Here is a 27,927-nt window from a genome sequence, read left to right on the forward strand (position 1 = left end):
AAGCAGTAAGACCATTGGTGGTTAAACAAACAGAATATCCAAAGAGAGAAAAAACTGCCAGGTGTGGGAAGTCATCCAAAGTCTTTATCTTTTCCTTGCATACCATTTTATTGTTCAGTTTAGTTGCTCACCAAATGCAGATGAGTTTTACCTTCCAAGATGATCATGCCAGATCCCTCTTGTGCCTCTTGCTCTGGCAGGGAAGAGTCAACACACAGAAGTCAACCAGGTTGCAAAGGCACCACACTCTGTGTGACAGCACTACCCAAAAACATGCCATGTTTGGACATGGATGCAGAGGGTTCAAGGTTCTGGAGGGAAAGGCCATCCTGGAATTGACTTTTGCTCTTAAGGTGGGAGGGAGGGGACAGTTATTTTTATTATTCAAAGAATCCAATCAATCAATCTATCAATCAGTCAATGCCAAAAATATAGCTATTTCTCAACTGCATGGCCCTTTTAGAAAATTCACAGCTTAGCTAGAACATAAAGCATTCTCAGAAGTGTCCCTGGGTACAGAAAAAGACAGCTGATCCCATCTCTCTTGCCTGGAGTCCCCCCACTGATTGATGGTAGCTATGCAGCTTCACATTGGCACAGCAGTTTCTTTAAGTCCACTGGGAACATCTGACTAAATCCAGCCATGAGCATAATTTTCTGGAGTTCTTCCTCAATAGGCTGGTTTGATTAACCCAAGCATGTTAGCTCCATCCTAAGACTCAAAAGAGAAACACTGCAGAAATTCACATGCCAAAAGACAAGGACAGGCTAAGATATGTTTGACTAGGGAGAAAAAAAAGGCAAATCCAAACCGAAATGGAAACCAATTTAAAAAATAACAATGGTCATGTCCATTCACAGATTAGTATCAGTTTGGCAACCAAGGATCACAACTGCACAGCAATCACTTGTTACTTTTGACTGACAACGGATTACTTGCAGATGCTCTGAAATGTAAATCACTGAGTGGGTGGGCTTGGCCTGTTTTTTATCTTTTAAACATTTTTCCATTAATGGCCTTGAGTACAGTTGGGTATATACAGTGATTGTTAAAAAGATATATATACACATTTCCTTTGCTTTTTCACCTCTACAAACGTGAAGGAAATATTGGGGAGGAGAGGAGAGGAGAGGAGAGGAGAGGAGAGGAGAGGAGAGGAGAGGAGAGGAGAGGAGAGGAGAGGAGAGGAGAGGAGAGGAGAGGAGAGGAGAGGAGAGGAGAGGAAAAAGAAGGGAAAGGAAAGGAAAGGAAAGGAAAGGAAAGGAAAGGAAAGGAAAGGAAAGGAAAGGAAAGGAAAGGAAAGGAAAGGAAAGGAAAGGAAAGGAAAGGAAAGGAAAGGAAAGGAAAGGAAAGGAAAGGAAAGGAAAGGAAAGGAAAGGAAAGGAAAGGAGAAAGGAAAGGAAAGGAGAAAGGAAAGGAAAGGAAAAAGGAAAGGAAAAGAAAGGAAAGGAAAGGCCTACACCACCACCAAAACAATGATTTTTTTTTTTCTTTTTAAAGGGATGGTTTTTGGTTTGCTTGTGGATTGCTTTGTTTTCCTTAGCTGCTCATGTCGCTAGGTTCTCCGCATTTATGCTGGACATCCGAATCTGAGAGCTGCTCTTGCTCAGAATGGAGAGTTGTGTCCCCCCGTTCACTCCGCTGCTCGCTAGAGAAGGATGACGATGTTTGAAATCCACAGCAAAATACCGGTTGACTTTCCAGCTCCTCCATTTTCTCTTTATTTCTGATTGCACCTTTAGGGAGAAACTTCAAAAGGTCATTTTTTTATGTACTTAGCCGCTCGAGGACATGCTGACAAATTATCAAATTTAGAAAAAAACCCCACAATATGACAGAACAATACTTAAGACTATTATTAAACTCCTCACTTCAGCAAAATCTGAAGTAACTTCATGTCTGACAGGTCCAGGGATGCAGTGGGAACAGCCTGGGTTCTGTGTCTCTGACTTCAGATAATTTAGGATCAGCCCAGAGGTGCATAGAAGACCTGTTCAACACTAACTCCAACATGGTTCTTTAGCTAGCTTCTTGGAAAAAATATCCTATTTTCATCAATGGCCAGTACCAAATACATAACAAGAAGTCAAAGAAACCAGCAACCAAAAGGTACTAGACCGTAATGAAATAACCTGTCCACAAAGGCAGCTTGTCTCTCACCTGCCATTAATGGATGAACGTCTACTGAAAATTTTGCCTCCTGCTTTCAGATCACCTCTAAGCAGATGACAGCACTTGGATTCATATAGATCTATAAGAGCCTCCTTTCCCTTGAGCTTTTTTCATGGGCATCCACAGTAAATCACCAACAGTAAAACAATCCATGGTCAGAAGTCCAATTAGAAAGTAAGCAAATAATTCTATAGCTTTTCTACTTTTCATTCATCACCAATTTCCTGGCAATCTTGCTAGGTGTACATGTGTACATAAGATAGTAAGGATTTAATATGAGATCACATTTACTCAGTCTCTTACCCATTCCTGACAGTAGCATATTTCTGAATGAAATAGCATAAGAACAAGGAAATTTGTAGAGATATTTTCTCAATATATTTTTCCAGTCTCCAATGAATTGCTGCATCAAAGGTGTTCTTAATAGTCATTGCTAGATTTTCCTAGACTAGTACAATTGTCAAAATGGATCAGCAAATGCCAAAATGCTAAAGAAGTGCTTCAACTGTATGGACACTAACTACAGGGAGGACAAGTCCAACTGGAAATCTTACATTCTCCTTCTAGTACCTCTAAATTTCTGTTTTGGCTAGAGTATAGATAGGTATAGATTAGATAGAGCATGGAGGTATATTACCTCTGTAAAAGGAAAATAGCATTTGCATCTGTAACAGTGTAATATACCAAAGGTGACCCTTTTTTTACTGTAAGTAGTCTAGTGGAAGCACAAGTCATTCTCTAATGTCTTGAGAGGTAAAATGGTTTTAATTAAACTGGTTGTGTCAGTTTGGCTAAGAACAGTCCCCCCTCCCTTTAAGGGATTACAGGAAATCTGACACACTGTGCATGTTACCTTGGAAGGTGCTTATCTCCATGTTAGTTTTAGACGAGACCTTCTGGCTATTCTTTTTGCACTCATGGAAGATAATAGATGAAGCAACAATTGTAGGTGGGAGAGCTGGATATCCAGTAACGCCAGCTGGTGAAGTATGAACGCAGTCACTAATTCCAGCAAGGCATGATCCAGAATTCACCTTCTGAGCTACATGGGACTGAGCCACAAATAATGCTTTAACATTTACCTCTGAGCTCTTTAACAGTCACCTTGACTAAGCTCGTCAACAAAGATCACCTATAAGATTGTTTAATGAACTTGAAGAGATTGTTATCGTTATCTGAGAAGGAATCACTTGGATCAAGGAGTTAGAGACCTTTTGTACTAGAGACCAGCTATAGCATGCTGTATGTGAACAAGCATAGGACACCTACTACACTAAAACTGGTAGAAATAAATGGTCTCAGACTCCTTGAAAAGAAAAAAAGAAGGTGTCTTTAGGAGAAGTCTTCTCCTGTTGGACTGCACAATAGATGTATATCAGTGGAGGAGAAAAAGGATGAACTCTATATATTTTCTTAAGGCAGCCTTGAGGAGGCAGTCTTTTTCCATTAATTCAGAAAACAATTTTCTCAAGTATTCAGTCTGATAAACAAAGGCCAGGGAATTTCAATTTGCTGATCAGAACGTGTGAATCAGAAAAAAAAACATATGTGAGAATCTGACACCGGCTGCAGCAGCAGCAGTTGCCATGTGCTGAGAGGAGTGTGAAGCTTGCAAAGTACCCGGGGGGTGTCTGAGGGGGTTTCTGGGCATCCAACACCCTTGGGCTGTGTGTGTGGAGGGACTGACCTGCAGGAATCAGGTCTTACGAGAGGAGTGGGCAACAGTTGGGTGGTGCCAGCTGTCCCCATGGCCAGGTCAAACCTTGGGAAGCTGCATATAACCAGCTCCTGGGGAGTGCCAGACCGGGAGTGCAAACAGGGCACAGCATCTGTTGGGAGCAGCATCAGCAGTTTGTGCGACAGTTCATGCAGGAAGGGCTGCCTGCTCTGCCAGCTTTTGGGCTGCTACCTGCTCTGCTCACTTGCAGGCTTAGGCTGCAGCCCCGATGGTCACCCAGGCTAGCCTGGGAAGAGTGGAGACAGCCACCCAGAGTTTTCTATTAGGTTAGATGCTGTCCAGGTGGAGGGATGCAAAGACTGCAACCACACCTCCTGGGTGGAGGAGGGAGTAAGCTCCACCTGCTCAAGGTGGGCTCTGGTGGAGTCATTCAGGCAGCAGATCCAGGAGCTGCAGGAAGTTAGCAGGCTATGCTGTGTTAGGGAGGGTGAACAAGAAATAGATAATTACTTGAGACTTTGCAAGAAGAAATATTAGGACCCTGTGGCACTGACCTCCAAGCACTACCAGACAAAGAGTTGCAACAAAGAACAGACAGCACCTTGGAGAAGGAGGTGCCATGGTCTCTGGTGATCCCATGGAACAGCTTATCACTTCACTCCCCTTCTTCTTATGTACCACCCAGCAACAGATATTAAGCCTTGTCTGCAGACAAAACCAGTGAGCAATAGTCAAGGGAGAAACTGTACCAGCAGCACATAGTAAAAGCTGCAAAAGGAAGTGACAAGTGCTAGTAGTGTGTGACTCTCCACTGAGAGGCACTGAGGCACTCGTCTGTCTGCCTGATACACAGTCAAGTGAAGTTTGCTGCTTGTGAGGAGCCAAGATCCAGGATGTCACAGGGAGATTGCCGCAACTAGTTAAAAGCACAGAATACTACCCCCTATTTCTTTTCCATGTGGGCACCAATGACATAGTAAAGCAAAGCCTGGGCAAGGTCAAGCAGGACTTCAGAGCCCTGGAGGGCAAGTGAAAGGGACAGATGCCCAAGTGATCTTCTCCTCTGTCTTGCCAGTCAGAGATAGGGGTGCAGGCAGAATTCAAAGCATCACACAGATCTATACCTGGCTTCGTGGCTGGTGTCATTGCCAGGGTTTTGTTTTCTACAGTCGTAGGACATTCTTCAACGAATACAGCTTATTGGAGAGAGATGAGATACACCTACCAAGAAGAGGCAGGAGAATCTTCACTAGCGGGTTGGCTGACTTTGTGAATTGTGCTTTAAACTAATGAACTTGGGGAGTAGTGTCCAAAGCTGTGACATCTGCATATTCATAAGCAGCAAGTTGGATGTGTTCACCTACGAGAGTAGTAAGGAATGTTTCCCCAACCCACTCCAAAGGCAAGAACCCTAAGTCCAGTCACCTCAAATTTCTGTATACCAATACAAGTCTGGGCAGCAAACAGGAGAAACTGGAGCTTCGTGCCCAGTCAGAGAGTTATATTATAGAAAACACAGAAATTTGTGGCAAGAACTGTATGAAATTTAACGAAGACAAGTGCAAAGTTCTGCACCTGGGATGACATAACCAAAGAGCCCAGTATAGTCCCTACCTCTGTTAGGGTGTGTTAATCTGAGCCATCATCTCTGGCAAGGCCAATGTTTTGGTTTAATAAAGACATCACACATCCTCTTTTTTTTTGCTGAGACAATGTGAGATTCAGCCTAAGGTATTAGGGAATATGGTAAATGATGAGTTACAGTGAAGGATTAGAATAGCAGTTACTCCCATGAGGAAATGGGATGGGGATGGTGGGTGGGGGAGGTTAAATATTAAAAGTCTTACCTCCCCATTCAAGAAACAATAGAGAACAGCAACAACAAAACCCTAGGTAAATGGAAGAGAAAAAAATTATGTAATTCAAATCCTTCAGTAAATGCTAGAAAATAGCTGGAGTTAAAACAAACGAACAAACCAACCCCAAATCCTAGTATACAAAACATATACATAAATAAACACACAGTCTGAGAACTGTGCATGCAAAGTAGTTATAATGAATAGAGTTTTCTCTTTAACAAAAGCAGAATTCACTGTATAATCACCTGGAAAGATCCCAGTCCCAATTCAAACACTAGTCTCTCCCGCTTACTGACATTTTCAGGAGAAAAAGCAAACACCGTGTAGTGAATTCCAAACAAGGGGATAAGCAGTAGTGTAGAGCGAGCCAGTCTCCTGTTATAATAGAGTGAAAGAACTTTAATGCAGCCTTGTAATAAACAACTTGTGCTTTAATTAAAGAAGAAAACACAGAAAATATTTTGTTGCCTCCCTTTTGGGAAATACATACACTGTATAATTATACAAACAAATATACAACATTCCCATTTGTTCCCAAACAGTGATTTCACACACACTGTAGTTTGCTCCCACTTCTTCACACTGCTACAATAATAGCACATTAGTAATGCTTAATACTCTGTACTATTATTTTAATTTGCATTATTATAAGCAGGGATTTTTTCTACCGTGCCAGACATGAGGAGGGTAATCTTGCTAAGGGATTCAGACTGCTACCATAACACAATAATAAACCTCTCACCCAATTGCTTAATCCCAGTGGAGTGTTTGAAATCACTTTTTTGTGTGTGTGTGTGTGAATTTATTTCTGCATAGCAAAAAATTCCAAACCAGCAATACAAATAAAGCTAAAAAATCCCTGTATGTTCTTATACTCATGACTATTCCTCAAGGCCTTGATTTGGGTCTCGTTTATACTGTTGGAAACCTAAGTGTAATTCCATGGTGTAACTAATTTCCATTGCATCAGAATACAGAGGTTTTAGAAAGAAATTAAACTCGGTAGGTATAAACAAAATGGCTGGAAATGAATATGTGTGTACCTGTAAGCACTTAACTGAGTATGGATGAAATTCCCCGAAAGCAGGGGTCCAACCAAGACTTATGCATCAGTTTTGGTCAGTGTCATTTGCTGATTGAGCAGCAAAAAAGACCCAAGAGAAAGCAAATGTTGACCTGAAAGTAAGGCAAGTGCTTTATTATAAACAAAGTGGCCTAAAGTAACTTCCAGGACATTTTCAAAGGGGAAAAAATATGGTTGATTTCCTTCAAGTAAGTTAAGGAGGTAGATGGAGGACAAAAGAAGCTAAAAAGCAGTAAAGATTTTTGGAAAGGCTGCATACTTTTTCAGATTAAAATGTTCACTCTGTTTATATCTATATGGCATACTGCAGACACGTTTGAATTTGCTAATACTTGCTCAACAATATCCCCAAAATGATGTGTTTGTCTTACTGAAAGTGATGACTTAATACATCTCCAAGAACTCTGTGAACATACGCTGTTATATCCAGTACTAAACTGGAAACGGGACATTGGTTCATTGCTGGTGTAATAGACTAAAAGACCTTTCAAGGTCCCTTCTAGTCCGTTTTCTCTATGGCATGTAATCAGATTAATGAAAAGGAACAGAAACATTGTGGAAAAGATTGTAGAATAATGCTACCTCCATAAACAAAAAAGGATGTAAAGAACATAAGTGTCATAAACTAGACATGGAATAAAATAAATCAAACAAAGACAGTAAACTGGACAAAGAAGTATCATCTCTCAAAATCTGTTACCTTTTATACTCAGAATTAATGACTACAACAACAAAAGGATAAATGTTATTTTGATTTGAAAGTCAGACTAGAATTGTCTATTAGTATGTTGCATCTCACCACAGTCATAGGAGATTAATTTTGGGAAAGATGTGAAGGAAGACTTTTTTTATTGTCAGTTTTCTGGCATTAATTATATCTGATTAATCATACAATTAGTTTATAGGATCTTGAAATATAATGTCATCATCAACTTATTTGAGATACTGTCTTCAGTATTGTCATAAAAGTCAGGAAGAAAATATATGAAATGTGAAAAGTAACACATTCTGAAGTTTATAGATGATTAAGATCTATAAAGAGGAAAAGAAGATTTTAATTATAAGAAAAACTTGAGAGATTACTAATGACTGTGTGGATGATGATGAATTGTGTTTTTTCAAGAGCATTAGGAAGACAGAAGACTTAAAGCAGCACCTGTGAGACATGTAAGTTTATGTGCAATGATGAAATGAAGATGTTACAGTGAAATTCTCAGGATTGTAACAGCCAAAGTTATTAATCCTCTATTCTTCCCACACTCTTTCAGACAAGCAAAAAACTCAGGGGATGGATCCCAAAGTTTTGAGGACAATAATCACTCAGTTGTGCTTAAACTGGCTGTTTAGAAGAGATATGTTCTCGAAAACCTTGTTTACATTCCAACAGGTAGAGGAGTGTCTTAAGGTTACTTTATAAAAAAGCAAGTTGTATTTCAATTTTTCTGGAGGCTGATATTCTATTTGCAGCTGTTATTTTCCTTAAAACCAGTTTAAACATAAGATTTTCTCCAATAGCATGGTGATGAATGTGGCTTTTCCATAAAGTGTTAGTACAAAAAGACACAGGTAATGGTGTCCTCTGTTTTTCCTCACTCTTCTATTGAATTTTAGAAAGACATCTTTATAGTAAAGGAATAGCAAGTAGAAAGGTTGTCTAGCTTTGAGCAGTATCTGAAGGACCCATGTCTTTATTTTTCCATTGCACATCCACACTTATTAAGGAGAGTGCTGAAGTGTCTATGGATATTGCATAGGACATAACTGGGCAAGAACTGGAAATTAAAATGCATATCATTTTGCATTGCTAAGTAGAATTTCCAGTGATTTCTACTGAATGTTCCAGAGTGTTCCTACTCCGCATTTTAAAACAGGTTTCTAGAAGACAAAATAATGCTGTGATCTAAAGAAACACAGTAACTGTACATCAGATAAAAAAAAAATATTTTGAGCAACTGTGCAATAGAGAAGGACCAATGGGTTCTAAAAAGTCTAAAAGGGTTCTTCCAACTTCTGTGAATGGGATGTGACAAAGATATATCTCTAGCTTCAGAACCTGCAGATAGAACTGTAAGAACTGCTGAGCTGGATATGTAATGATGCCATTTGGAATGAATGAAGGAGGCCATCAGAAAACATGGGTCCTCTACATAGGGGACCTGCAGCTCCAGAAGCAATTGTGTAAGGAAATTTGTGGTTGTCATTCTTTTTTTCTGTCTCTGAGAGGTGAAAACTGTAGCTTAAAGCTTACTCTCCCATCAGTTCCAGGTATCTCCACTGCACTGAAGATGTGTCTTGTGCCATTTCTGCTGGGCCTGTAGCTGCTTCTGTTGGACTAATTGCAAAGTTGTGTAGCCCAAAAAAGCCGTTGTAACTAATCCGTAAGGTAAGGATAAAATACAGAATAACTTTTACTCTGGCAAAGAGTTTGTTGCCTTGGTCTTAGAAGTTCTCACCACCCAACTTCTTTGAGACAAAATATCACAGACTGTCAAAAGAAGCAAAGGATCTTCATACCATAGCCTTTGAAGAAAGACTATGTAGTTGTTTTGCTATTTAGGCCTGCCTCTTCAAAGTAAGAGAATTGTTCAGTTTAGATGCTGAGTCTTAAGTGAAATTAAATTAATCAAATATAAACTTTTACAGTGAAGACATCAAGGTCTGTGGTAGTCATGTAGAACAACATTTACCTCACCAAGGTTTGGACATACATACTGTAGATATTTGTATTGAAAGTAACAGAATGTCTCTAAAGCGGATGCAGAGAAAAATGCACTTTTAAGGCATAGTTCTTGCCTGATATAGATGCCTCTTTAAGAAGAGGTGAGTCCTGTTGTAAACCTTATGGGTATGTACTGAATACATCAGTTGATGTATATATATTGACTGGCTTAAAGTTATGAGATATCTGTAATGATGACATCTACTTTTAGTTAAATTAATTCCACACCTACATTCCCTTTATTTACTCAATAAAGAGTAACAGGCACTTACAGACAAGAATCACCTGTCCCTAAGGAAGGCCTTAGCACATCCCAAGTTTCTCCATTGACTACAAAAGCAATCTGGACTGAGTCTGTCATATAAATTGCTGCACTGTAGGCTTGTAAAGTTTAGATTAGAGGCATCCCATCTCTTTGGCTGTAACTCAGTGATGAATATGTACAAAAAATAATCATGACAATATTTCAAATAGAAGGCTAAAGAGCAAATCATGAAGATACAGGATGTCATTAGTGATGAAATGCTTAATATAGCTCATTTTTAATAAACCAAAGTATCTATTTTATCAAAAGGATGCTAAACATAGTTAACATGTCACTTTCAGGAACCTCAGTAACCTCCCCGACAGATACATGTCTTTTCCAAAAGCTTAATTAGGTCTGTAGGATCACTTTCAAAGACCTGAGGTAACACCTAAACACAGTAATTAATCACAGCTTTTTAATTTTCCCACGCATAAATCACATCTTCAGACCAAGGACTTGAAAAGCAGTGGAAGCTTACTGAGACTTTCATATTTTAACACAAAAAATAAGGTCCAATTATGTTTATTGGAAGTTTTTCTGGGCTCCTGTTTAGGCTGAACTCTTGCCATTGACCAGGTAGAGGATTTCACCTTAGAGAGTGTCAGTCTGCCATCTTTCTGAAACACTGCAGAAATTTGTTTCTCTGCAAAGGCCCAACATGAAGTCTATGGTGCATGAGGTTGTAGATTAAGTAGCGAACTTTATATTTAAACTATCTTCTCCTAAATGTAGGTCCTAGTTTTACCTAACTGTTCTTAGACTTCAAGCTTCTCTCAGTGTAGAATATGGACCTGCTGACCCTTCTTCTATTCTCTATTTCTTCTATCTGCTTTTGCAAACTGTCAGTTTGTTGACTGAATCTTTTGAGCATCTTCATTGGTCTATTTCTTAAATATCTTGAGGAGAAGTAAAATCACAGAGATAATTTATTTTCATGTTTTAAATGGGTTTTGTGTAGCTAACAAACATAACAAAACACAGAGCTATAAGTTACAAAACAATCTTTTTTCCTGAATGACGTCAAAGATAACTACTAAATATTCTTCAGCAAAATGCTGGACTGTTGGATCTGTGTGGCAGGACATCTCTGAGAGTGTTGATTTGCACTCATAAGACTGCTGTGAAATTCAGGGGAAAGTTCATCAGGAAACATATTGTGTAATAGATTTCTGAAAGGTATGCCTCATCTAAATGAATCCTGTGGGCTTCTTGTACAAGTAAGAGAGAGTGGGGTGCGCTATGAGAAAGTGATTAATTCACATGTCTCTAGAAATGTATTCACTTTTCTAGATGCCTCACTCTCCATAGGCAGATCTGTGACAAAGACTTCTGACTAGACACATAGTATTTTGATATTAGGTTAACCTTAGCCTTTCCTCACCCCGGGGTGTATACTAACACAACTTCACTCAGTTCAGTGGACTTAAGTTGTTTTACACCAGCTGAAAGTCTGATTCATTCAGTCCTGCCCTGCCCCTGTTGTTCTAAGGAACTTTCAGGTGAAACATTTACTGTCGGTATGACCAGCGCTCACCTCTTTGCTGTATAATAAAGAGTAACTATTAGTAGTTTCTATACAGACACTACCCAAAACCATAAATAGCATCAGTGATAATTACAATTTTTTTTAAAAAAATCACCTTAAAATCCTTGATCGTGCTGCATCAGCAAAAGCACAGAACAACAACAAAAAATTCTACATGCAACAAGAACTGAAGGAATGCTTGCTCTCTGGTTACTACCCCTCTGCTAATATCCATTCATTTACTTGCAACATGCGTCATACAAACACAGTAATGTCACAGGATTGCGTACACTTACAGGGTAATGGTTGATAGTTCTGACATCTTGCAAGAGTGCTGGTTAGCCCTCTTAGGCTTACAGTAGCATTTCTGAACGCAGCTGCTAAATATGACAAGATTAGCATTTTTTTCAGCATATTGTGAACAGGCCAAGGTAGGTCACTTTCAACACATTTCATGAGACACGGCACAAAGATGGAAAGCGGACATGACAGAATGAAATTACAGCACAAACCAGCTGCTTGACTGAAGCAAAACTAAACAAAAAAAATTAAAATGCACTGGCTGTCGCTGGCAATTGCGGTGTGTTGATTCACAGACAAACCGAAGATTGAACAACCTGGAGGCAGGCGGGCAGCGTTACGCATCCAAAATACACATGACCTTTGCAGTCTGGTATTGTACAGAGGGTAACAGAACAATATATTAAATGAAAGCTGACTGCACGCTTGCGGAGAACGATTAGATAGTAACACAAAATTGTAGGATGGAGATTAATCTAAGATGAAGTCGGACCAGATGTTCCTCATTTTCATGTGTAAGTGCCCGCGGTAGTGTGGATCCCTTCTTTTTAGTGAAGAGTACTAGTAAGGACACCAAAGCGGTTTTTGCCCAGGTTCCTTGATGCATGGGGAGGGAAGTTCAGTATGGAAACGACATGTCTGACTGGTAATTCAGGGGTACCGCTTATTTTTTGTCAGACACACTAAAACAGGTGTGGTCATGAAAGCAGCAGGAATATATACTATAGAGCAGCACTATGATCTCTACACGTTGTATTCTAGAAAAAGCTGCTATGGAGAATAGGTTGTTTACATTTATGACTAGCTAGAGAGGGGCTAATTCAAACCAGCTGTCCAGAAGGGTAATCTGAAACAACATGGGAAGGCATTTTGAGGGATCTGAGGGATAGGGATTTTGTATTGTTATGGTAGGCTGAAAAACATGAGAACTGAAAATAGTAATTTCTTGTCGACTTTCGAGGGGAGATTTTTTTCTTTGTTTTGTTTTGTTTTCAACACATGGTTGTTTTGGTGGGATTCAACTCAGGGAAGGTTGAATATTTACAGTATATAAGTCTAAGTAAACTGGACATCCTTGGTCCCTTCAGAATCAACAGAGAGAATAAGTAGCCAAGAGAGAAATACACACTTACTGGTCAGGGTATATCTGACCTATCTTAATGTCCACTTTAGGATGGGATGAACAGCACACCAAACTCCAGTGCCTACCCTGACTAAATCTCTGTTGACTGTAAAGGACAATATGGTGATTTTTTAAAGCAATTGTCTACAAGATAAACATCTAAATTTATTCAAAGAAATCAAGCTCTGTTTCTGTTGCTCTGCTAATACACACAGTCTATGATTTGTGTTCACTTAGCCATAGATAGAAGATGCAGTTTATAAGCTGAACAGTAAAATAGAATAAATATTTCTCCCTACTGTAAACTCCTTTAAGCCAGTCCCATTTACTAGAGTTTTGTTGTTTTGTTTTGTTTCTTTTTGGGTAATTAATATCTGACACCCGCATTGTTATTAAAGCTCTTATATTATTATATTATATTATATTATATTATATTATATTATATTATATTATATTATAGTATATTATATTATATCATATCATATCATATCATATCATATCATATCATATCATTTATATATTATTTATATATTTATAATTTATATATTCATTTTTATATATTTATATTATTATTACATTACATTACATTACATTACATTGCATTGCATTGCATTGCATTGCATTGCATTATATTATATTATATTATATTATATTATATTATATTATATTATTTCCAGCTCTTATAGCGTAAGAGCTGGAAAGAATACAGTACTGTGACATGCACACATCCAGCAAATAGAAATAGTAATCATGTTTCAACTTGCAAAATCAATCTCATTTCTTGGGTCATGCTAAGGAAGTAAATATGAAAATAACTGTTCCTTTTACGGTATCATTTTTGTGATAAAATTTTGCACCGCCTCTGCTCTTCACAGGGCTGAGTTGTGCATTAATTGTCAGCTAAGACTGATCAAAAACAAGTAGGGAAGTTTTAGAGATAGTTCCTTTTTACTACGGCTGAGACTTTCAGAAGTGACTATGGATTTTGAGTGTCTCCCTCATTTTTTCATTGCCTGATCTGAGACACATTTGATCAGACCCATTTTTACCACAAGAGGGCTGCTCAGCATGTGTTGTAAAGCAGTGCTTATGAAGGCGTTTTAAGGTACATAACCTGGAAATGAAACATCTAAAAACCAATAATCACTTGGAAAACTCATGGGGTTTTGTAAGGGATTGTGTCCTTCAATGACATGCTTAATGTTGCCGTAGTAATCTGGAAAAAAAAATCCCCTCCTGTGTTTCTTTTACTGCTTACGCCCTGTTTTATCTGGCAGGGATTGATTTTCATTAGAGGTTTTTTTCTAGTGAGTAGAACTAACATGACAGCACTTTGATATTTGCTAGAATTATCAAAAAGGACAGATGCAATTTTGAAAATATTATCTAAGAACTAACTACCACTCCCCACCCAATGAGGGAGTGTTTACACATGGGCTTGTGATGGAAAACTTTGTTAGCACTTTTTAGGAAAACATTAATATTTCAGTGCTGTCAGCATTTTTTCTGCCATCCTGCCTAATTTAGGTAGAATCATCTCTCTGATGTTAGATATTGTAAAGTGACCCAAAATCTTTAGAGTACCGAATTGGTAGTTTTCTTCTCTTTTTTCCTCCACTTTTTTTTTTTTTTAACTTTCTTTCTTTCTTTATTATCAAAATAGAAGCATTGGTGGAAGGAAAGGGAGAAAGAGAGAAGAGACAGAGGAGGCGGGAACCAGAAAGAAATGGGAAGGAGGAAAAAATAGCTAAATAAGAGAAAATGAATATAAATGAGATTATGGATATCAAAACATTACATTAATTAGAGCAGGATCCTCAGATCTCTGTAGGCACACACAGAATGGAATTGGTGACATCTAACTATATGTATCTAAGACAAACTTAAACTGAACTATCACCTTTAGCTCAGTCAATCATGGAAAGAAACAGGCACTTCCAGAGGCTGAGCTGACCTGTGTAACAGAGGCATCTAAGACATACGGGATGCATTGTCTTACGGAGGTGCCCTGGTCTCTCAGTTTGACCATAGACGATGACTAGACTGCTTAGATTAAATACGAGACTTTAGACAGCTAAAGGCAAACAAGCTGAGTCTCACCGCATGTGTCCTGTGCATGGACTGCAGCTGCATCTGGGAGGAAGAGGGAGGGTGCTAGGGTGGAAGGGGAAAGAAAAAGTTAAACATTCCCAGGATTAAATGAGTGATGTACAATGTGGCTGAAGACCATCTTGACATCTGGCAAGTTAATGCAAATGAGAGAGTACACAAATTTGAGGCAAAGGTAGTTGAAATTCAATTCTAAAGACTTTATAGATTTCTCAGAGGTGCTTAAGAGAAGTAAAATGAGCAAGCTGATTCAGGGGAATGAAGTTATGCTCTATTACCAAGGCCATGTAGATCCATAATGAAAAAGATCAGGGTTCTGGGTTTAGGTCACTAATAGCACACAGGGAATGACAGAGGTTGTGTGTTGTCTCTAAATATGCTGAAGGGGAATCCCTTGGGAAACACAATAAAGGTAGAATTTTATTCATGCAAATTAAAACTGTGCCTCATTAAGAATCTTTGTGCACCCTGCTCAAGTAATTCTATGTCACCTCACTACAAATAGGATTGACAATCATGTAGTAGTAGGAGAAGGAATGTAGAAGCAAATCAATGAAATAAAGTACTGAAAATGCAGTAAAAAGTTAACCAAAGTGAGAGTAGAAAGATTGTATGGGAGAGAGAGAAAAAAATTGAAAAACTGAGCCATACCAGCTATTATTTATGCTACATGCCTACTTAACTACAGCTGATATTGTTATAGGTTGGGGAATTTCTTTTCCTTGCTACTTGATAGCTAAGAATTTCCAGAAGCACGACTTGTTTCCTGGCCAAAACACCAACTACATTTACAAAAACCCTGGACTTACAGATCAGATGTAAACAGTTTGGAAAACTGAACTTGTTCTGTGAGCAGAAAACAGGCTATACAATCCCATCCTGCTGCAGTGACTGCAGGCCCTGATCCGCTGCGTGCAAGTAGACTCATTCACCCCTCTCATCCAGACGCAGAATAAGCATGGGTGCTTCTCAGCAAAGCTGTTATTTAATTCCATGTCATCTAATTTTCAAAGTTTACAATATAGGTGTATGCCTTTCACCTTGTCGACCCATGCTAGCTTTGCAATCAGTGGTGAGAAACAGGCCATAAAGTGAGATTTATCTTGTTTAGAAAGAAATAAGTTGTACCAAGAATTTTATTCTCTGGACTGGGTAGATCTCTGCTGACTGTGGAGGAGCCCAGCATGATTATCTTATTAAATCAGGTGGATCCCATCCCGTCTTGCTGTAAGTATAACCACTGTTGTGCTCTTCATAAAAAAAGGCAACTCTGTTCCTTTACTCTTCAACTGAGAACAACTCCAAAAGTCTTAGTCTAGTCACCTTTTGTCAAAGTCTTAGTCTTGTTACCTACAGCTCTACTTTTTACTGCTAACACCAAACCACTTTCCTCTGACCTCTCTAAGGGGTCTGAGGTATTCCAGGATCATCTTCTGATACCTGGGAATAATCCGAAAACAAGTTGGAAAAAAAAGAGAAAGTGTGAGGACTCTTTTACAGTCCTTGTCCAAAACACATTAAAATCAGTTGACTTTAATGGGTGGTAGTAGTAGTCTTTCATCTGACTTTTTGGTCTCTACCTGTTAGGGCTCCTGCATTGGTTTAAAATGTGAAAAGTCAGCTTTGTTTCTCTTTGCTGTTTTGAGTGGATGTGTCTTAACACAGCTCAGTGGATTGCTTTTCTTTTTCCAGTGATTTGGAGGAACATAAAGAAGTTTTGCATTTTTTGTGTCTATGTACCTGTAAAGTCAATGAACTTCAAGCTAAAAACTAGAATGTATGTAGGAAACCTCACGAGGGTCTTCTAAGGATTTCAAAATTCCCGCATTATAGAGAGCATTCAATGTCCTCTATACACTTTACATGAGTGTACTTTTAATTCCACCAAAGTTAGATTTAATCTACTGTAACTGAAGGCTAGCATGGTAATTACAACAATAATTTGACACAGAAACAGTATGTCTGTGAGGAAACCACTATCACCTCTCCATAGGCTGAAGTTGGATTACTGCTTGCAGGCTATAGCTGAGACTGAAAATGAATATTTAACAAATATGAATTTGAACTGGAACTTTTTGTCTAGAAATTCTGACCTTAGCACAGAACTGAGGCTTGAAGATGAAATAGAATGGTCAAAGAGAGCCAAAAATCATCTCTACACTGTTCATTCTTGGCTTTGCTAACTTCTATAAGGTGGACAGGCAAGGATGGAGAAAGCCATCAGAGATTAAATAATGAAGAGTAAAACTTAATATTTAACTGTGCTCTAGAGAAGAAAGTTGGTAGTAGAAAGCAGAATACTTCCATCAAAAACAGTCTTTAAATTCAGTGTAGCTTCAAGGTTACATGTCCTGATCCTTCCTCTGTATTAACTCTGGAGATCCTTTTTTATCAAGCTAGATTATTCTCACTGGCTCCAGAGCATTGACTAATGTCATGCATTATGGAATAATTCTGATGGAGGTGCAGTAACATAACTGTAGTGTAGAAGACAATAGCATGTTTAGTGAGAAAAACATACCACACCAAATGAGATTCTTAAATGGTTCTGAATATAGGTTTAGTGTTTGAAATGAAGGATATGTATGTCCAAATCCAGACATAAAATACCCGAGAATGTGATCCGCTCATTGTCCTTAAAAAAACAAATGAGAAAAACCCACAGAGTATTTATTGTTACAGCCTGCCACAAGAAGTGGATTTTCAAGCATTATAGACAGGTCTTAGTCCTGGCAGCTGGCAGAGCTCAGCACCGGTATAGCTACACTGAGTTTATATAGTTGGCAGCACTGAAGCTTCAGTTACATTGTTTTGTCTCACTTGCTTTACATGTTATACAACATCCCTGCAGACAACGATCCAAGTTTCATCCCATCTCTATAACCCTCCTTAATGAAAAAAGAGAACTCTGCCTTTCTTGAAAAGGCCTGGGCTTGCAGACATTTAATCAGCTGAACAACGCCAGTGTTTTCACTGGAAATATATAAGAGGTATTACAGTTTGGAAATCTCTCAGTAATGATACAGGTGCACAGCAAATGAGGTACAAAGACTATAACGTGAACCATATGCACAACTTTGGATTGGTCCAATCTTGAGGTAGTATACGTTTGTTTAAACCACCTTCACTGAGACTTAATTCAATATTAAGCCATTGTAACCTGGTGGCCTTTGAGTGTGTACTTGTACTCTCCAAGGCAGGAAGAATTTGTTCCTGGGCAATTAATCCATTACCCAGTTTGCACCACACAGTTCCTTTTATGCACAGTGTTAGTTACAAGACCTCATAAGAAGTTCACCCTTCCAGATCAAAAAACCTTCTGCAATGTGACAACACCATCTCTCCTGCCCCTTCCATATCTCAGGCTTTAAGGACTATATGCTTGCTTGGAGTACATCCTAATAATTCTTCAGACGTAAAACTAAAACCACTGGATGTGAAGCATGTTAGTTGCTGAAGTGAGACACAAGAAATCAATGGCAAGGAAAAGCAGAGACACTGAGGGGAAATTAAACTCCTTTTGTTCTCATGTGGTAGAGGAAAAATGTGAATGGTAGCAAAAAGTAAATGGAAGACCATGGATGTTGGTGTGCATCAAGCTTTGATGAAGTTGAAAGCACGTTCAGGATCAGAGATGTCAGAATTATTCCCCATTGTCTGCAGTCTTGCAATAACTGCTGCATGACCAGTTGCTTCAACTTCACGTTTATCTTTACACTAAGTAACCGATGCAAAGAAACAAAGGTGCAAACTGATTTCGGGACAAATAAAATTCCAGATCTATCCCTTTCAGCCTAACAATGCATTCAAAACAACATAGCTACGAGCAATGCGGGAGGAAAAAACCAGCCAGAATGGTCTAATTTGGATGCTCCCAAGTTCGCTCTCAGTTTGAGGTTTCTGAAAAATTATCTGAATCTCCAAAACCATTATCTTTCCCGGTAAGTAAGCTACCCTGATAAAAGATACAACCCTGCACCCAAATCCATGGGTAATTCGTAAAGATGCATGGCCTGAGGCACTGGACGTTCTCTATCCTGCTGACCTCCATGACAACTGAAGTTTATCAATACAGATCAAAATTAGGTTATTCACTTTGATGAAGTGCAGTGAGTTTGGAAACACATTTGAGGTCTGTACCCCATTTTCTTTAGGAAGGCTACCTTATTTTTGCTAATCAGTAAATTTGAATGTGTGGCAAAAGTTATAATATTGCAGAGAATTTAGTTAAGTGTAGTCAGTTCACATTAAAGTAAGAAGCTTTATATTGTGCACATTGCTAAAGTATTTATTATCTTTTAAAAAGTAAAGCTGGAACAATTTTAGATATATATAGCATTTCAGACAGTACATGTGTAGGCAAAGACCTACAGGTATACAAGCACAGACATGAACAGTTACATATAAATCACGCTGGCTTGAGTCTTCAGCTGTTATGAGTGCTGTTCCATACCAGCTATGCCAATCAAGTCACGATATTTTAGGTACTGGCTTTGAAAGACACTTAGGTCGGAAATATCCAGATATATGCTACTAACATTTCAATGGAATTCATAAGACACTATTTAGCCTTTTTTGTGTCTCAAACTTCTCTGAAAGAGGGCTGTTGTTAGGGTTAATCCAACCCTTGATAGAACTGTTGAGAGTGCATCAAGCTTTGCAGTACTGTTTCTTCTTAAAAAAAAGGAAGGAACATTTCTATAAAGAGAACGACACTGTTGAATATAACATGGCATTGCTCTCTCCTTCACTAATCTGCACACCTCCTTGATCTTTCTAGAGAAGGACCATCTATTAGTGGCTTCTCTTTTAATGCTAACACGCTCTTTTCCAGTTCGCGGCTTGCTCTTGTAACAGATGAGGAAAAAAGTCTGTGCTTTGCTCATTTAGGACACAATCTCATTCTCTAAGGCTGCCACAGAGCATGGAGTCAAGTGGAAATTGTTAAGCATGAAACTTAGGCAGTTTTAAAAAAAACCAGCTAGTTCATCAAACATATAAATCAGTGTTGTATCCTTTCCTCTGTCCATATGCCCACTAAAACCATCAAATTACCCATAAAAATACCTTACGGCAATGTGCACAAATAGTGTTTAAAGACAAAGTCATCCTATTTTTCATTACTACTTCAAAACAGAAAATATCAGGAGCCAACCTCCATCATACAGACATCACCTGTGCAGGCTAATGCACAATGGACTTGCACTCTAACCACCTTCTCAGGATTTCAAAATAACGGAAGCAGAGCACTTTTTAACATTGCTTTCATCACATATGATCTTCTAACCACAAGAAACAAGTTTTGTGGTCAATGACTTCAAAATCAGAGCCTGTCAAAGCTCCAGTAAAGCGCTTGTACATCATTGGAAATCGATGGAATTTCCTTTAAAAATATTGATTTGCTCTTCTAGAATATCCCTCTGGCAAGTGGCCCATGAAATAACAAAACCACTTTCAAGGTGGACATAGTTTTAGGTCTGATCCCACCATCACTGTAAGAATGTAAAAGATGCATACCAGATGAAAAGACAGCGTTTAGGTTAGGGAGCCAGATTTGACAACCAAAGATGTATGTTCACGTTCCTCTACCTGCCACAGGCACCAGGGGGGATTTGGAGTAGCCCCCTTTGTGCATCACACCCTCAGCTGTTCAACAGGAATAATGGCTCACAGGAACAATATAAACACACTAAATATTCTGTGCTCTTTGATTTCACAGTAGTTGAGATCACAGCAAATCTATAGACAGATAATCAAAGCAGAATAGGGTTTTCAATAACTTTATCTGAAAATAAATAAATCCCTGCGTAATTATATTCTTGCTAATTATGGTACATAGCCTACATGCATTCCTAAGGAGTACACTCAATTTTTTTCCAATCCCTACCTGAAAAGATCTGGCACAAATTAACAACACACTCCCCCCCCAAAAAAAAAAAAAAAAAACAGAACCCAAAAATTCCTCAAACCAACAACCAAAATAATAATTTGTCTTGGGAAATGTAAATGAAAATTATAGTAGTTGTGAATGAGAATATTTTCGCTAGAGCATTAAATAAATCCGTCAAGAATTAGTGTCAATCAAAGTAGCAAACATCTACTCTACTAACGTTTCTTAGAAATGAGAACTACGTCCTTGCTGATCATGCACTGACACCAAATGACCATCGTCTATGTTTTCCATTGTATTTTCTTGTGGTAGATAAGGATTAGCCCAGGGACACAAGTTCCTTTCATTGCTGGGTTAGTGGGCATTCCAGCACTCAACTGATAGTACCTGGGGTTAAGAAATTAAAGTGCCATGCTAAAGAATATACCGTTCATCAAACATCTGCCATTTTCTTGTCAAAAATGAGACTTTTGGCATGAAGACCCTGTCCATAGTTATTAATGCTGGCAGTCTGAGCACTTGCAGCAAGACAAAGCGGTAGCAGAATGAATCATTGAGTGTCCAGTGACTTTGTAGGTGAACTGTAGAGGAGTGTTGTTTACCAAAACATTTGTTTTACAACATTGCTTCTCCTGCCCTAACCCTCTAGGTTGCACCATATGTAAAATCATACCTACCTATGATACATGCCATGTTTCTCCTTTCTTTCCAGCAAGATGCTGATTGGAGGAATGACGTAGACCTGAATTAGCTAGATATATGTGGGGTTTATTTTCTTTTCATTGAATTTTCAACATGTGATACAAAATTTATGAAGAATCTGTTAAAGCAAAAGCAGAAACAAGCTTCCCCCTCCCAAATTATACTGTTCATGATGAACTGGAAATAAAATTAAAAAAAAAGAAGCTTTATCAGTTAAATGTGTTTGATCCTTGAAAATGAATGAATAAGCAAAGACTTGATGGAAATGTGTGGGCCTTTTTAACCTTAAGGGTTATTCCAGCATCCATCTATATCATGCATACTTATTTAATTACCGTAGTGATTTATGGTAGTGATACTGTTTGATGATCTTCTGTCTATAATGACTCTTTCAGCAATGCAACAATGCTCATGAAAATAATAGCGTGGATTTAACTGTGTGTAGGCATTTCTATAGGAATATGGCTTTTCTTGGAGGGTGAAGCTACTCTCCTTACAACAACTTGACCAAAACCAGGATGCCTCAAAGCAGATGCTGACATACCATGTTACACATTATTGTCTGGATTTCTCATGGGAAAAACAATGAAGCTTTGCCAGATCAATTCATTACCTATTTCCTAAAATTCCTGACATGGGACTGATGTATGAAAATCCATTAAAATAACGTGGGCCTGATGTGACACACTATGTGTTGAACCAGCCATAGTAGGGTTGTGAATACGTGTTTCCAGTCCCCAGAACTGTGAGTGCACATTGGATTCATGGACTTTTGATGTGGTGCTACTTGGTTTTCAGCAACAGTGCCCCTAAATAATCTACTACTTCAGAATATTTACAAACTGTGCAATCGGAGATAGCTAAAAATCAGGCAGTGCTTTCTGTTTGGAAGCACGTTAAGTAAAATCTAACTGGGTTGAATATACAGGTAGAAATAGAAGACACTGTCATTTGTACTGCAGGATTAAGTATGTCATGTCCATGACCATGGCACATTACAATTGTTTATGCAATTCGTTCACCAGATGGGGCAAGAAATCTGTCTGAACTATGCAGATAGTGGTCTTAATTACACTAGGAATACAATCAATATTATTTTATGCTTCCCCAGCACCTGAGGATCTCAGAACTTCTCACTCAAATAAAAATCTATAGCATTTGCATTACTGGACTTGCTTGGGTTTGATGCTTAATTTAGTGGAATTATTCAGGACTGACACAAGGTTAATGAAATCGAACACGATTCAAGAAAAAAAGTTATGTCTTTTTTATGCCTTCGGCAGTTCAGTCCTAACGCTAAAAAGTAAATAATGATTGTGATGAATACTGGGACAAAGTATGAAAGCTGCTTAAGGTTCTCAGAAAAAAAACAAAAAGAATCATAAAATTAAAATTAATATTAAAAAGGGTGGCTTCTATTTCCTTTTTAATTCCTACCTCAGCTGCTTAGATAGTTTTGATGAAACTAGCCCCCAATCATTTCAGCCATAGGGAGGAGTTTCTATCTAAAACGTCAGTAAAAGAAGGATGGAGTTATTGTTCTCGTAGAATCTGACGTGTTTTGAGCCATTCAGTCTGAAATGGGATCAGCAGCATGCAGGCAGCTTTGAGGGGGAACCAAACGTGTGAAGAAAGATTGAATAGGCATGAGGCTGGTAATGAATGACTGAACACACAAGTTGCTAAAATGGAAGTTTACAATCACTAAAGCATTTGGCTGCTGCAGAAAATTGTTAGGAATCAGCTACATGTTTCCAAGTTTTTGTCAGCCTAAAGGCAAAGGCTATTACATGTAATGATCTCAGGTTATTTAGAGAGCAAGTCTGATTTTTTATGGGAGGAAAGCACTCATTGTTGTGCTGTAAATTATACAAATTTTTGTTTGGATTTTTTAAAGCAAGTCGTACAATTTCTGGTGGCTACACTGTATTAATTAAGCATCAGTTCCCCAGTAGTGCACTCTTCTGTTGTGTTCCTGTCATAGCTCGCAGCTACCTTCAGTAGTGGGAATTTTTAATGATGAGTGCACAGTGGTAACAATATATAATTAATCTTTGAATTTAAGCACACCCCAAGGCTTTTGAAGCCAAATACAGGCTTAAGTGATTTGCAGAACCATGACCATACTATATATAAAATCGAACTGGAGGTAGATTTTCCTAACAAAAAAAATTATTAAAAGGGCCTGAATATAAACATGTATCATGCATATAAGAAGAAAATCATAACTAAATTTTTGTGGGGTCTTTTATTTTCTTTTTTGATGATGGAAGTCCTGGCTAAAGGGTTATTCCAAAAACTGGAAGATTGGTACCAGAGTAAACCTCAATCACTACTGTAGATACCGTGTGATATTACCTTCAGAAACAGGCTGAACATCCTTCCTCGACCTCAACTGATCTATCTCATGTACTAAAGGCAAAGTACTTAAATATGTTGTGGAATAAAGATCTGGACAGAGAATTTGGGCTGATGGGATGACGCTTAATAGTTGGAAACAGCAAAATAGGATATGGAAAATGTTTAATATGGACTACAGTCTAAATGCCACAGAGATTTCAATATGGTGACATAACCATAATACGATCTATCTTTTTTCTTTGCTATAGCAGCTCTCTTTTTACAGGATATGTGTGCACAAATATTGAATATGCCTGGTGTATATCTGCATAGACTTATTAATTTCATTTCTTTTTGTCATTTCTGTGTGACTTTTCTGTTGTCGAAACTGTTTGGATAAACAACACTCCACTTCATAACACATACATAAATGCAAGATCAATTAATACACACCCATTTATAAAGTTGCAAAAAAATATGAAAAATAATGGCAGCGAATGAAACAGAAAATATGATGTTTTCTCTTGGTTTTGGTGGCTAACTATACACATAGGAAAAACATCAGTAGAACCCAGTCACCATATTGATCAAAAATGACAAGGATGTTTTATAGTCTAGTTAAATCACTGGAGTCTATGGCATGCTTTGCTTCATATGTGAAATATGTGCAGCAGACACCAAACATGCACTTAGCAGGTCATAATCAGAACTAGCTCTGCACATCTTGGGTGTTAATTACGATCTAAGATTCAGTGGGTGACTTCCCAGCAGCACATACATGGGAAGTCTTCATGCAAACCCTAGGCAAACCGTGCATACAGTTAACCTATTCACTACACTGTCTTCTGAGTTTTTATTCTGAGAAATATCCACCTGCAGAATGAATTTAAAGCATTATTTTTGTCTGTGGAAACACAGTTCAGAGCAAGCTTCAAGGGCAGTACTTTCAGTAAGTGGATGTCTGACTACAGACATGAAAAAGTGATGCACAAAATATTATCATTTCATGTAAATGTAAACAAGACAATAGGAAAGAAGGGAAGAAAAATAGGCAGCTGGAGGACATATTTTTCCCTGGAAATTGTCGTTTAGATGGATGACATCATTATACTACGAGTGTGGTTACTTAGGGTGAAACTGATCACTGGATAATTTAAAAAAAAGTACTACAAGATAAGAATCTCCTAGTTTACCCGGACAGCTTTTATTTTTATTTAAGGTTTGTATGACTTGCCTTTTTTCACCAGGAATCCAGTGCTAAATCAAATAGTCTTAGTTATGTTTATGAGTGCTAGAAATCACTAGAGCTCAGACAAAATTGCAAAGCCAAAGTGCCTGATATTTAAGCTGAAAAGCCAAGAAAATACCAAATGTGCTGCCACATATCCTAGTTATTCAAAACGATTATATAATTTTTATATGAAGAATGACTGCATGCACTCAAAATGGGAATGATGACCATCTCACATGGCCAATCTCTGTCCTCTAATGAGGCGGAAACTAACAAAAAGGATGTTGGCTTTAAAAAAATGTAAAGCACAAACAAAGTTTCAAAACTTCTAAAGGAAAATTTGAGGATTTGTTGTGCATTTTTAGGCAATTCTAGGTGTGTGGATGAATTGTTTGGCTTAAGTGGAATGCATTCAAGGTTACAAGAAACAAAAACATAAGCAGCTTTAGGACATCTTCCTAAATTACAATTCAGTCCAAACTCAATGAAATCTTTTCACCAAATCTCATTGCTTTCAATGAACTTTGGACCATGCCCTTGAACGTATGAAGCACAGCAGACTTTCCCGCAGGTATAGTAATCTTTATGCCTGGTCAGTATGTTAATTTCCAGATAACTGACCTGTAAAGAAGTTTTTTGATTTTTTTTTAATCTTGTATTTATGCTTATTTCTAGGCCTTTTATAGAAAGGTGAAAGCTGGCATTAAAATTCACTTTAGTGGCTTTTGGATTTAAAAAAAAGTAAAAATTAACCAAAGCAATTTAATAGAACCTGTGACTCTTTTTGAAAATCAAATTAATTCAGCTGAGGTGTCTTTTTGACTTTGCTTTTTTCCTATGTGTATATTAGAAATCTAAATGGATTACTGCTTTATTTGTACTTACAAGTAAATGCTGGATTCATTGCCCCCGATATCAGGTGACTGGAGTTTCTGCACAAGTATCACAATTATGCCAATAAAAAGCACAAAGTTTATCTAGGGGGAAAAAGAAAGGAAAAAATTATGACAATGATACATTTTTTCAAGTATGAGAATGAGACATTCCCAGTGACTTGCTGGCTCTGTTGCCTTATTCTTCAATCTGCAGTCTAGAAGTTTTATAGGGTCAGGAGTAATAGCATAAGTTTACAAGGGTCTTATTGTCCCTTTTCCAGGCAAAAATATCCCCTCTTGCAGCAGCTAAAGTAAGGCAGAATTTCTTCAGTCCCAAGCACCAAATAAGACAAACATAAGTGAAAAGGTTTCAACATTTTTCATTATCAACCAGGTGCAAAGAATAAAAAGAAAGATCCCTGCACATCAAAACCATATAGCAAAGATCTCAACAGTAAAAACATCTTTAATGCCCATTCTCTGAACTAAGGCACTTACTCAGTTTAGCAATATCCATCAGTCACAATTTAGTGTCTCCCCTTTCCCGAAAATCCCAAGTTGTGTCACTTCCCTTCTGCTTGGCTGAATCTGGCCTAAGATGAGATGACCTCTAATGTTTTTGGGAGGGGAGATGTGTGTGCATGTGTGGGGGTGGGTGTTAATGTTAATCTTCATGTCTTTTAATTTTATGTGATTCTGGGTATCTTCTCTTTCATAGAACCATGTAATTACAGATACAGTTTTAAAAATTTGGAGATGAATAAAATCAGTTTATTTCGATGCTTTGGCTTCAGATTTGGCTGTCACCAATTCCATAGCTTCTTAACGCCAGAATAAAACAGTGGGAAATTTAAGTTGGTCCCTTATGCAACCTTTTACTCCTGTAAGGAGACCAAGAACTTAAACTAGATGTGAGCATCTCTTTCAGAAGAATTTGATATCTGATCTGAGGGCTACAAATGAATGGCGAAGTCTAGTCAACCCTTGCTAGTTGCTTGAATCTTTACTGCCTTCAATAGAAGTTAGGTATAACTGATTCCCCAAAGTGAGAATGTGATCCTTCATAGACTATGTCTGTAAAGCATGGAAATTCGCATACATCGATATCACAAAACCCCCAGACCATTGGACCCTCTCCGTCTCGATACCCTTCAGTGTTATTAACTTAATTACCTTTAATGTGTCTGAAGGTTACTGTACTTCAGAGAGCTGTCCAAATACTTAAAAAGAGAAGCACCAAACCTGATGAAAACACCTAAATGTAGGTAGTTACCTGTGAGCTGGATGTCTAAATCCCCACAACAGTCAATGAAGACCTGGCCAATGCTGTCACTGGAGTATGGAGTGCAACTTAGCATGCCCAGAATTAGACACCTACACGTGGTAAGTCACACAGCTTTCCAGGTGCCACTAACCGTATTGTCTAGGGACTCAATTTAATTTCCTAACTGGAGAAGCCCAACACCATTTTAAAATTCCCATATTTTTGGGGGCAGCAGCTGGAGCCCCAACAGGGTACTTTAGAACCTCTCAGTGATCCATACATAGGTATCTAGCATCATTTGAGTCAAATCCAAGACCTCCATCAACTAAAGAGAGCTTAGATACCTTGTTGACAATTGAGCATCTTGCACTATGTCCATAATACTATTATAAAGCTAATATTAGATAAATAAATGTAGCTGTGAAATTAATTCCATTCAACAGACACAGTCCATTTTCCTAGTCACTGGCATCTAGTATTGTTTTAGATGCCCTGGGTTGTCCCACTTGGCCTTCAGCTGCCACCCCAAATGGCATAGGATTCCCATACATCCTGTGTCGTATCTGTCAGCCCCCGGCAAATGCTCCATATGCTCTAGGGTCTTACTTATGGCACCTGGTATCTTTGTTTAAGAAACTGAATACCTCCTTGTCTACATAGTCTTTGCTTGCAGGCAGTGCACCGTCATTCAACTTGTACTAAACCTTCTTTATAACAACGGAATTACTTAGCATTCTGGATGGCAAAC

At 38.3% G+C, this 27,927-nt stretch overlaps 1 protein-coding gene across 1 annotated transcript in view; it reads right to left on the reverse strand.

Annotated features, from left to right (window-relative positions):
• Positions 1 to 1,540: 1,540 nt before the first annotated feature.
• The window catches only part of ADCYAP1R1 (ADCYAP receptor type I), a 184,760-nt gene continuing 158,373 nt past the window's right edge, over positions 1,541 to 27,927 (reverse strand). The window contains exons 13-18 of the mRNA XM_059818773.1: positions 25,926 to 26,017; positions 14,869 to 14,922; positions 11,642 to 11,725; positions 5,956 to 6,085; positions 5,699 to 5,740; positions 1,541 to 1,750 (exon numbers count right to left, since the gene is read on the reverse strand). Of these exons, the coding sequence (XP_059674756.1) occupies positions 1,541 to 1,750; positions 5,699 to 5,740; positions 5,956 to 6,085; positions 11,642 to 11,725; positions 14,869 to 14,922; positions 25,926 to 26,017 (612 nt within the window). The remainder of the gene's footprint in view (positions 1,751 to 5,698; positions 5,741 to 5,955; positions 6,086 to 11,641; positions 11,726 to 14,868; positions 14,923 to 25,925; positions 26,018 to 27,927) is intronic.

This window comes from Gavia stellata, chromosome 6 (genome assembly GCF_030936135.1).
Source record: "Gavia stellata isolate bGavSte3 chromosome 6, bGavSte3.hap2, whole genome shotgun sequence".
Taxonomy (NCBI): domain Eukaryota; kingdom Metazoa; phylum Chordata; class Aves; order Gaviiformes; family Gaviidae; genus Gavia; species Gavia stellata.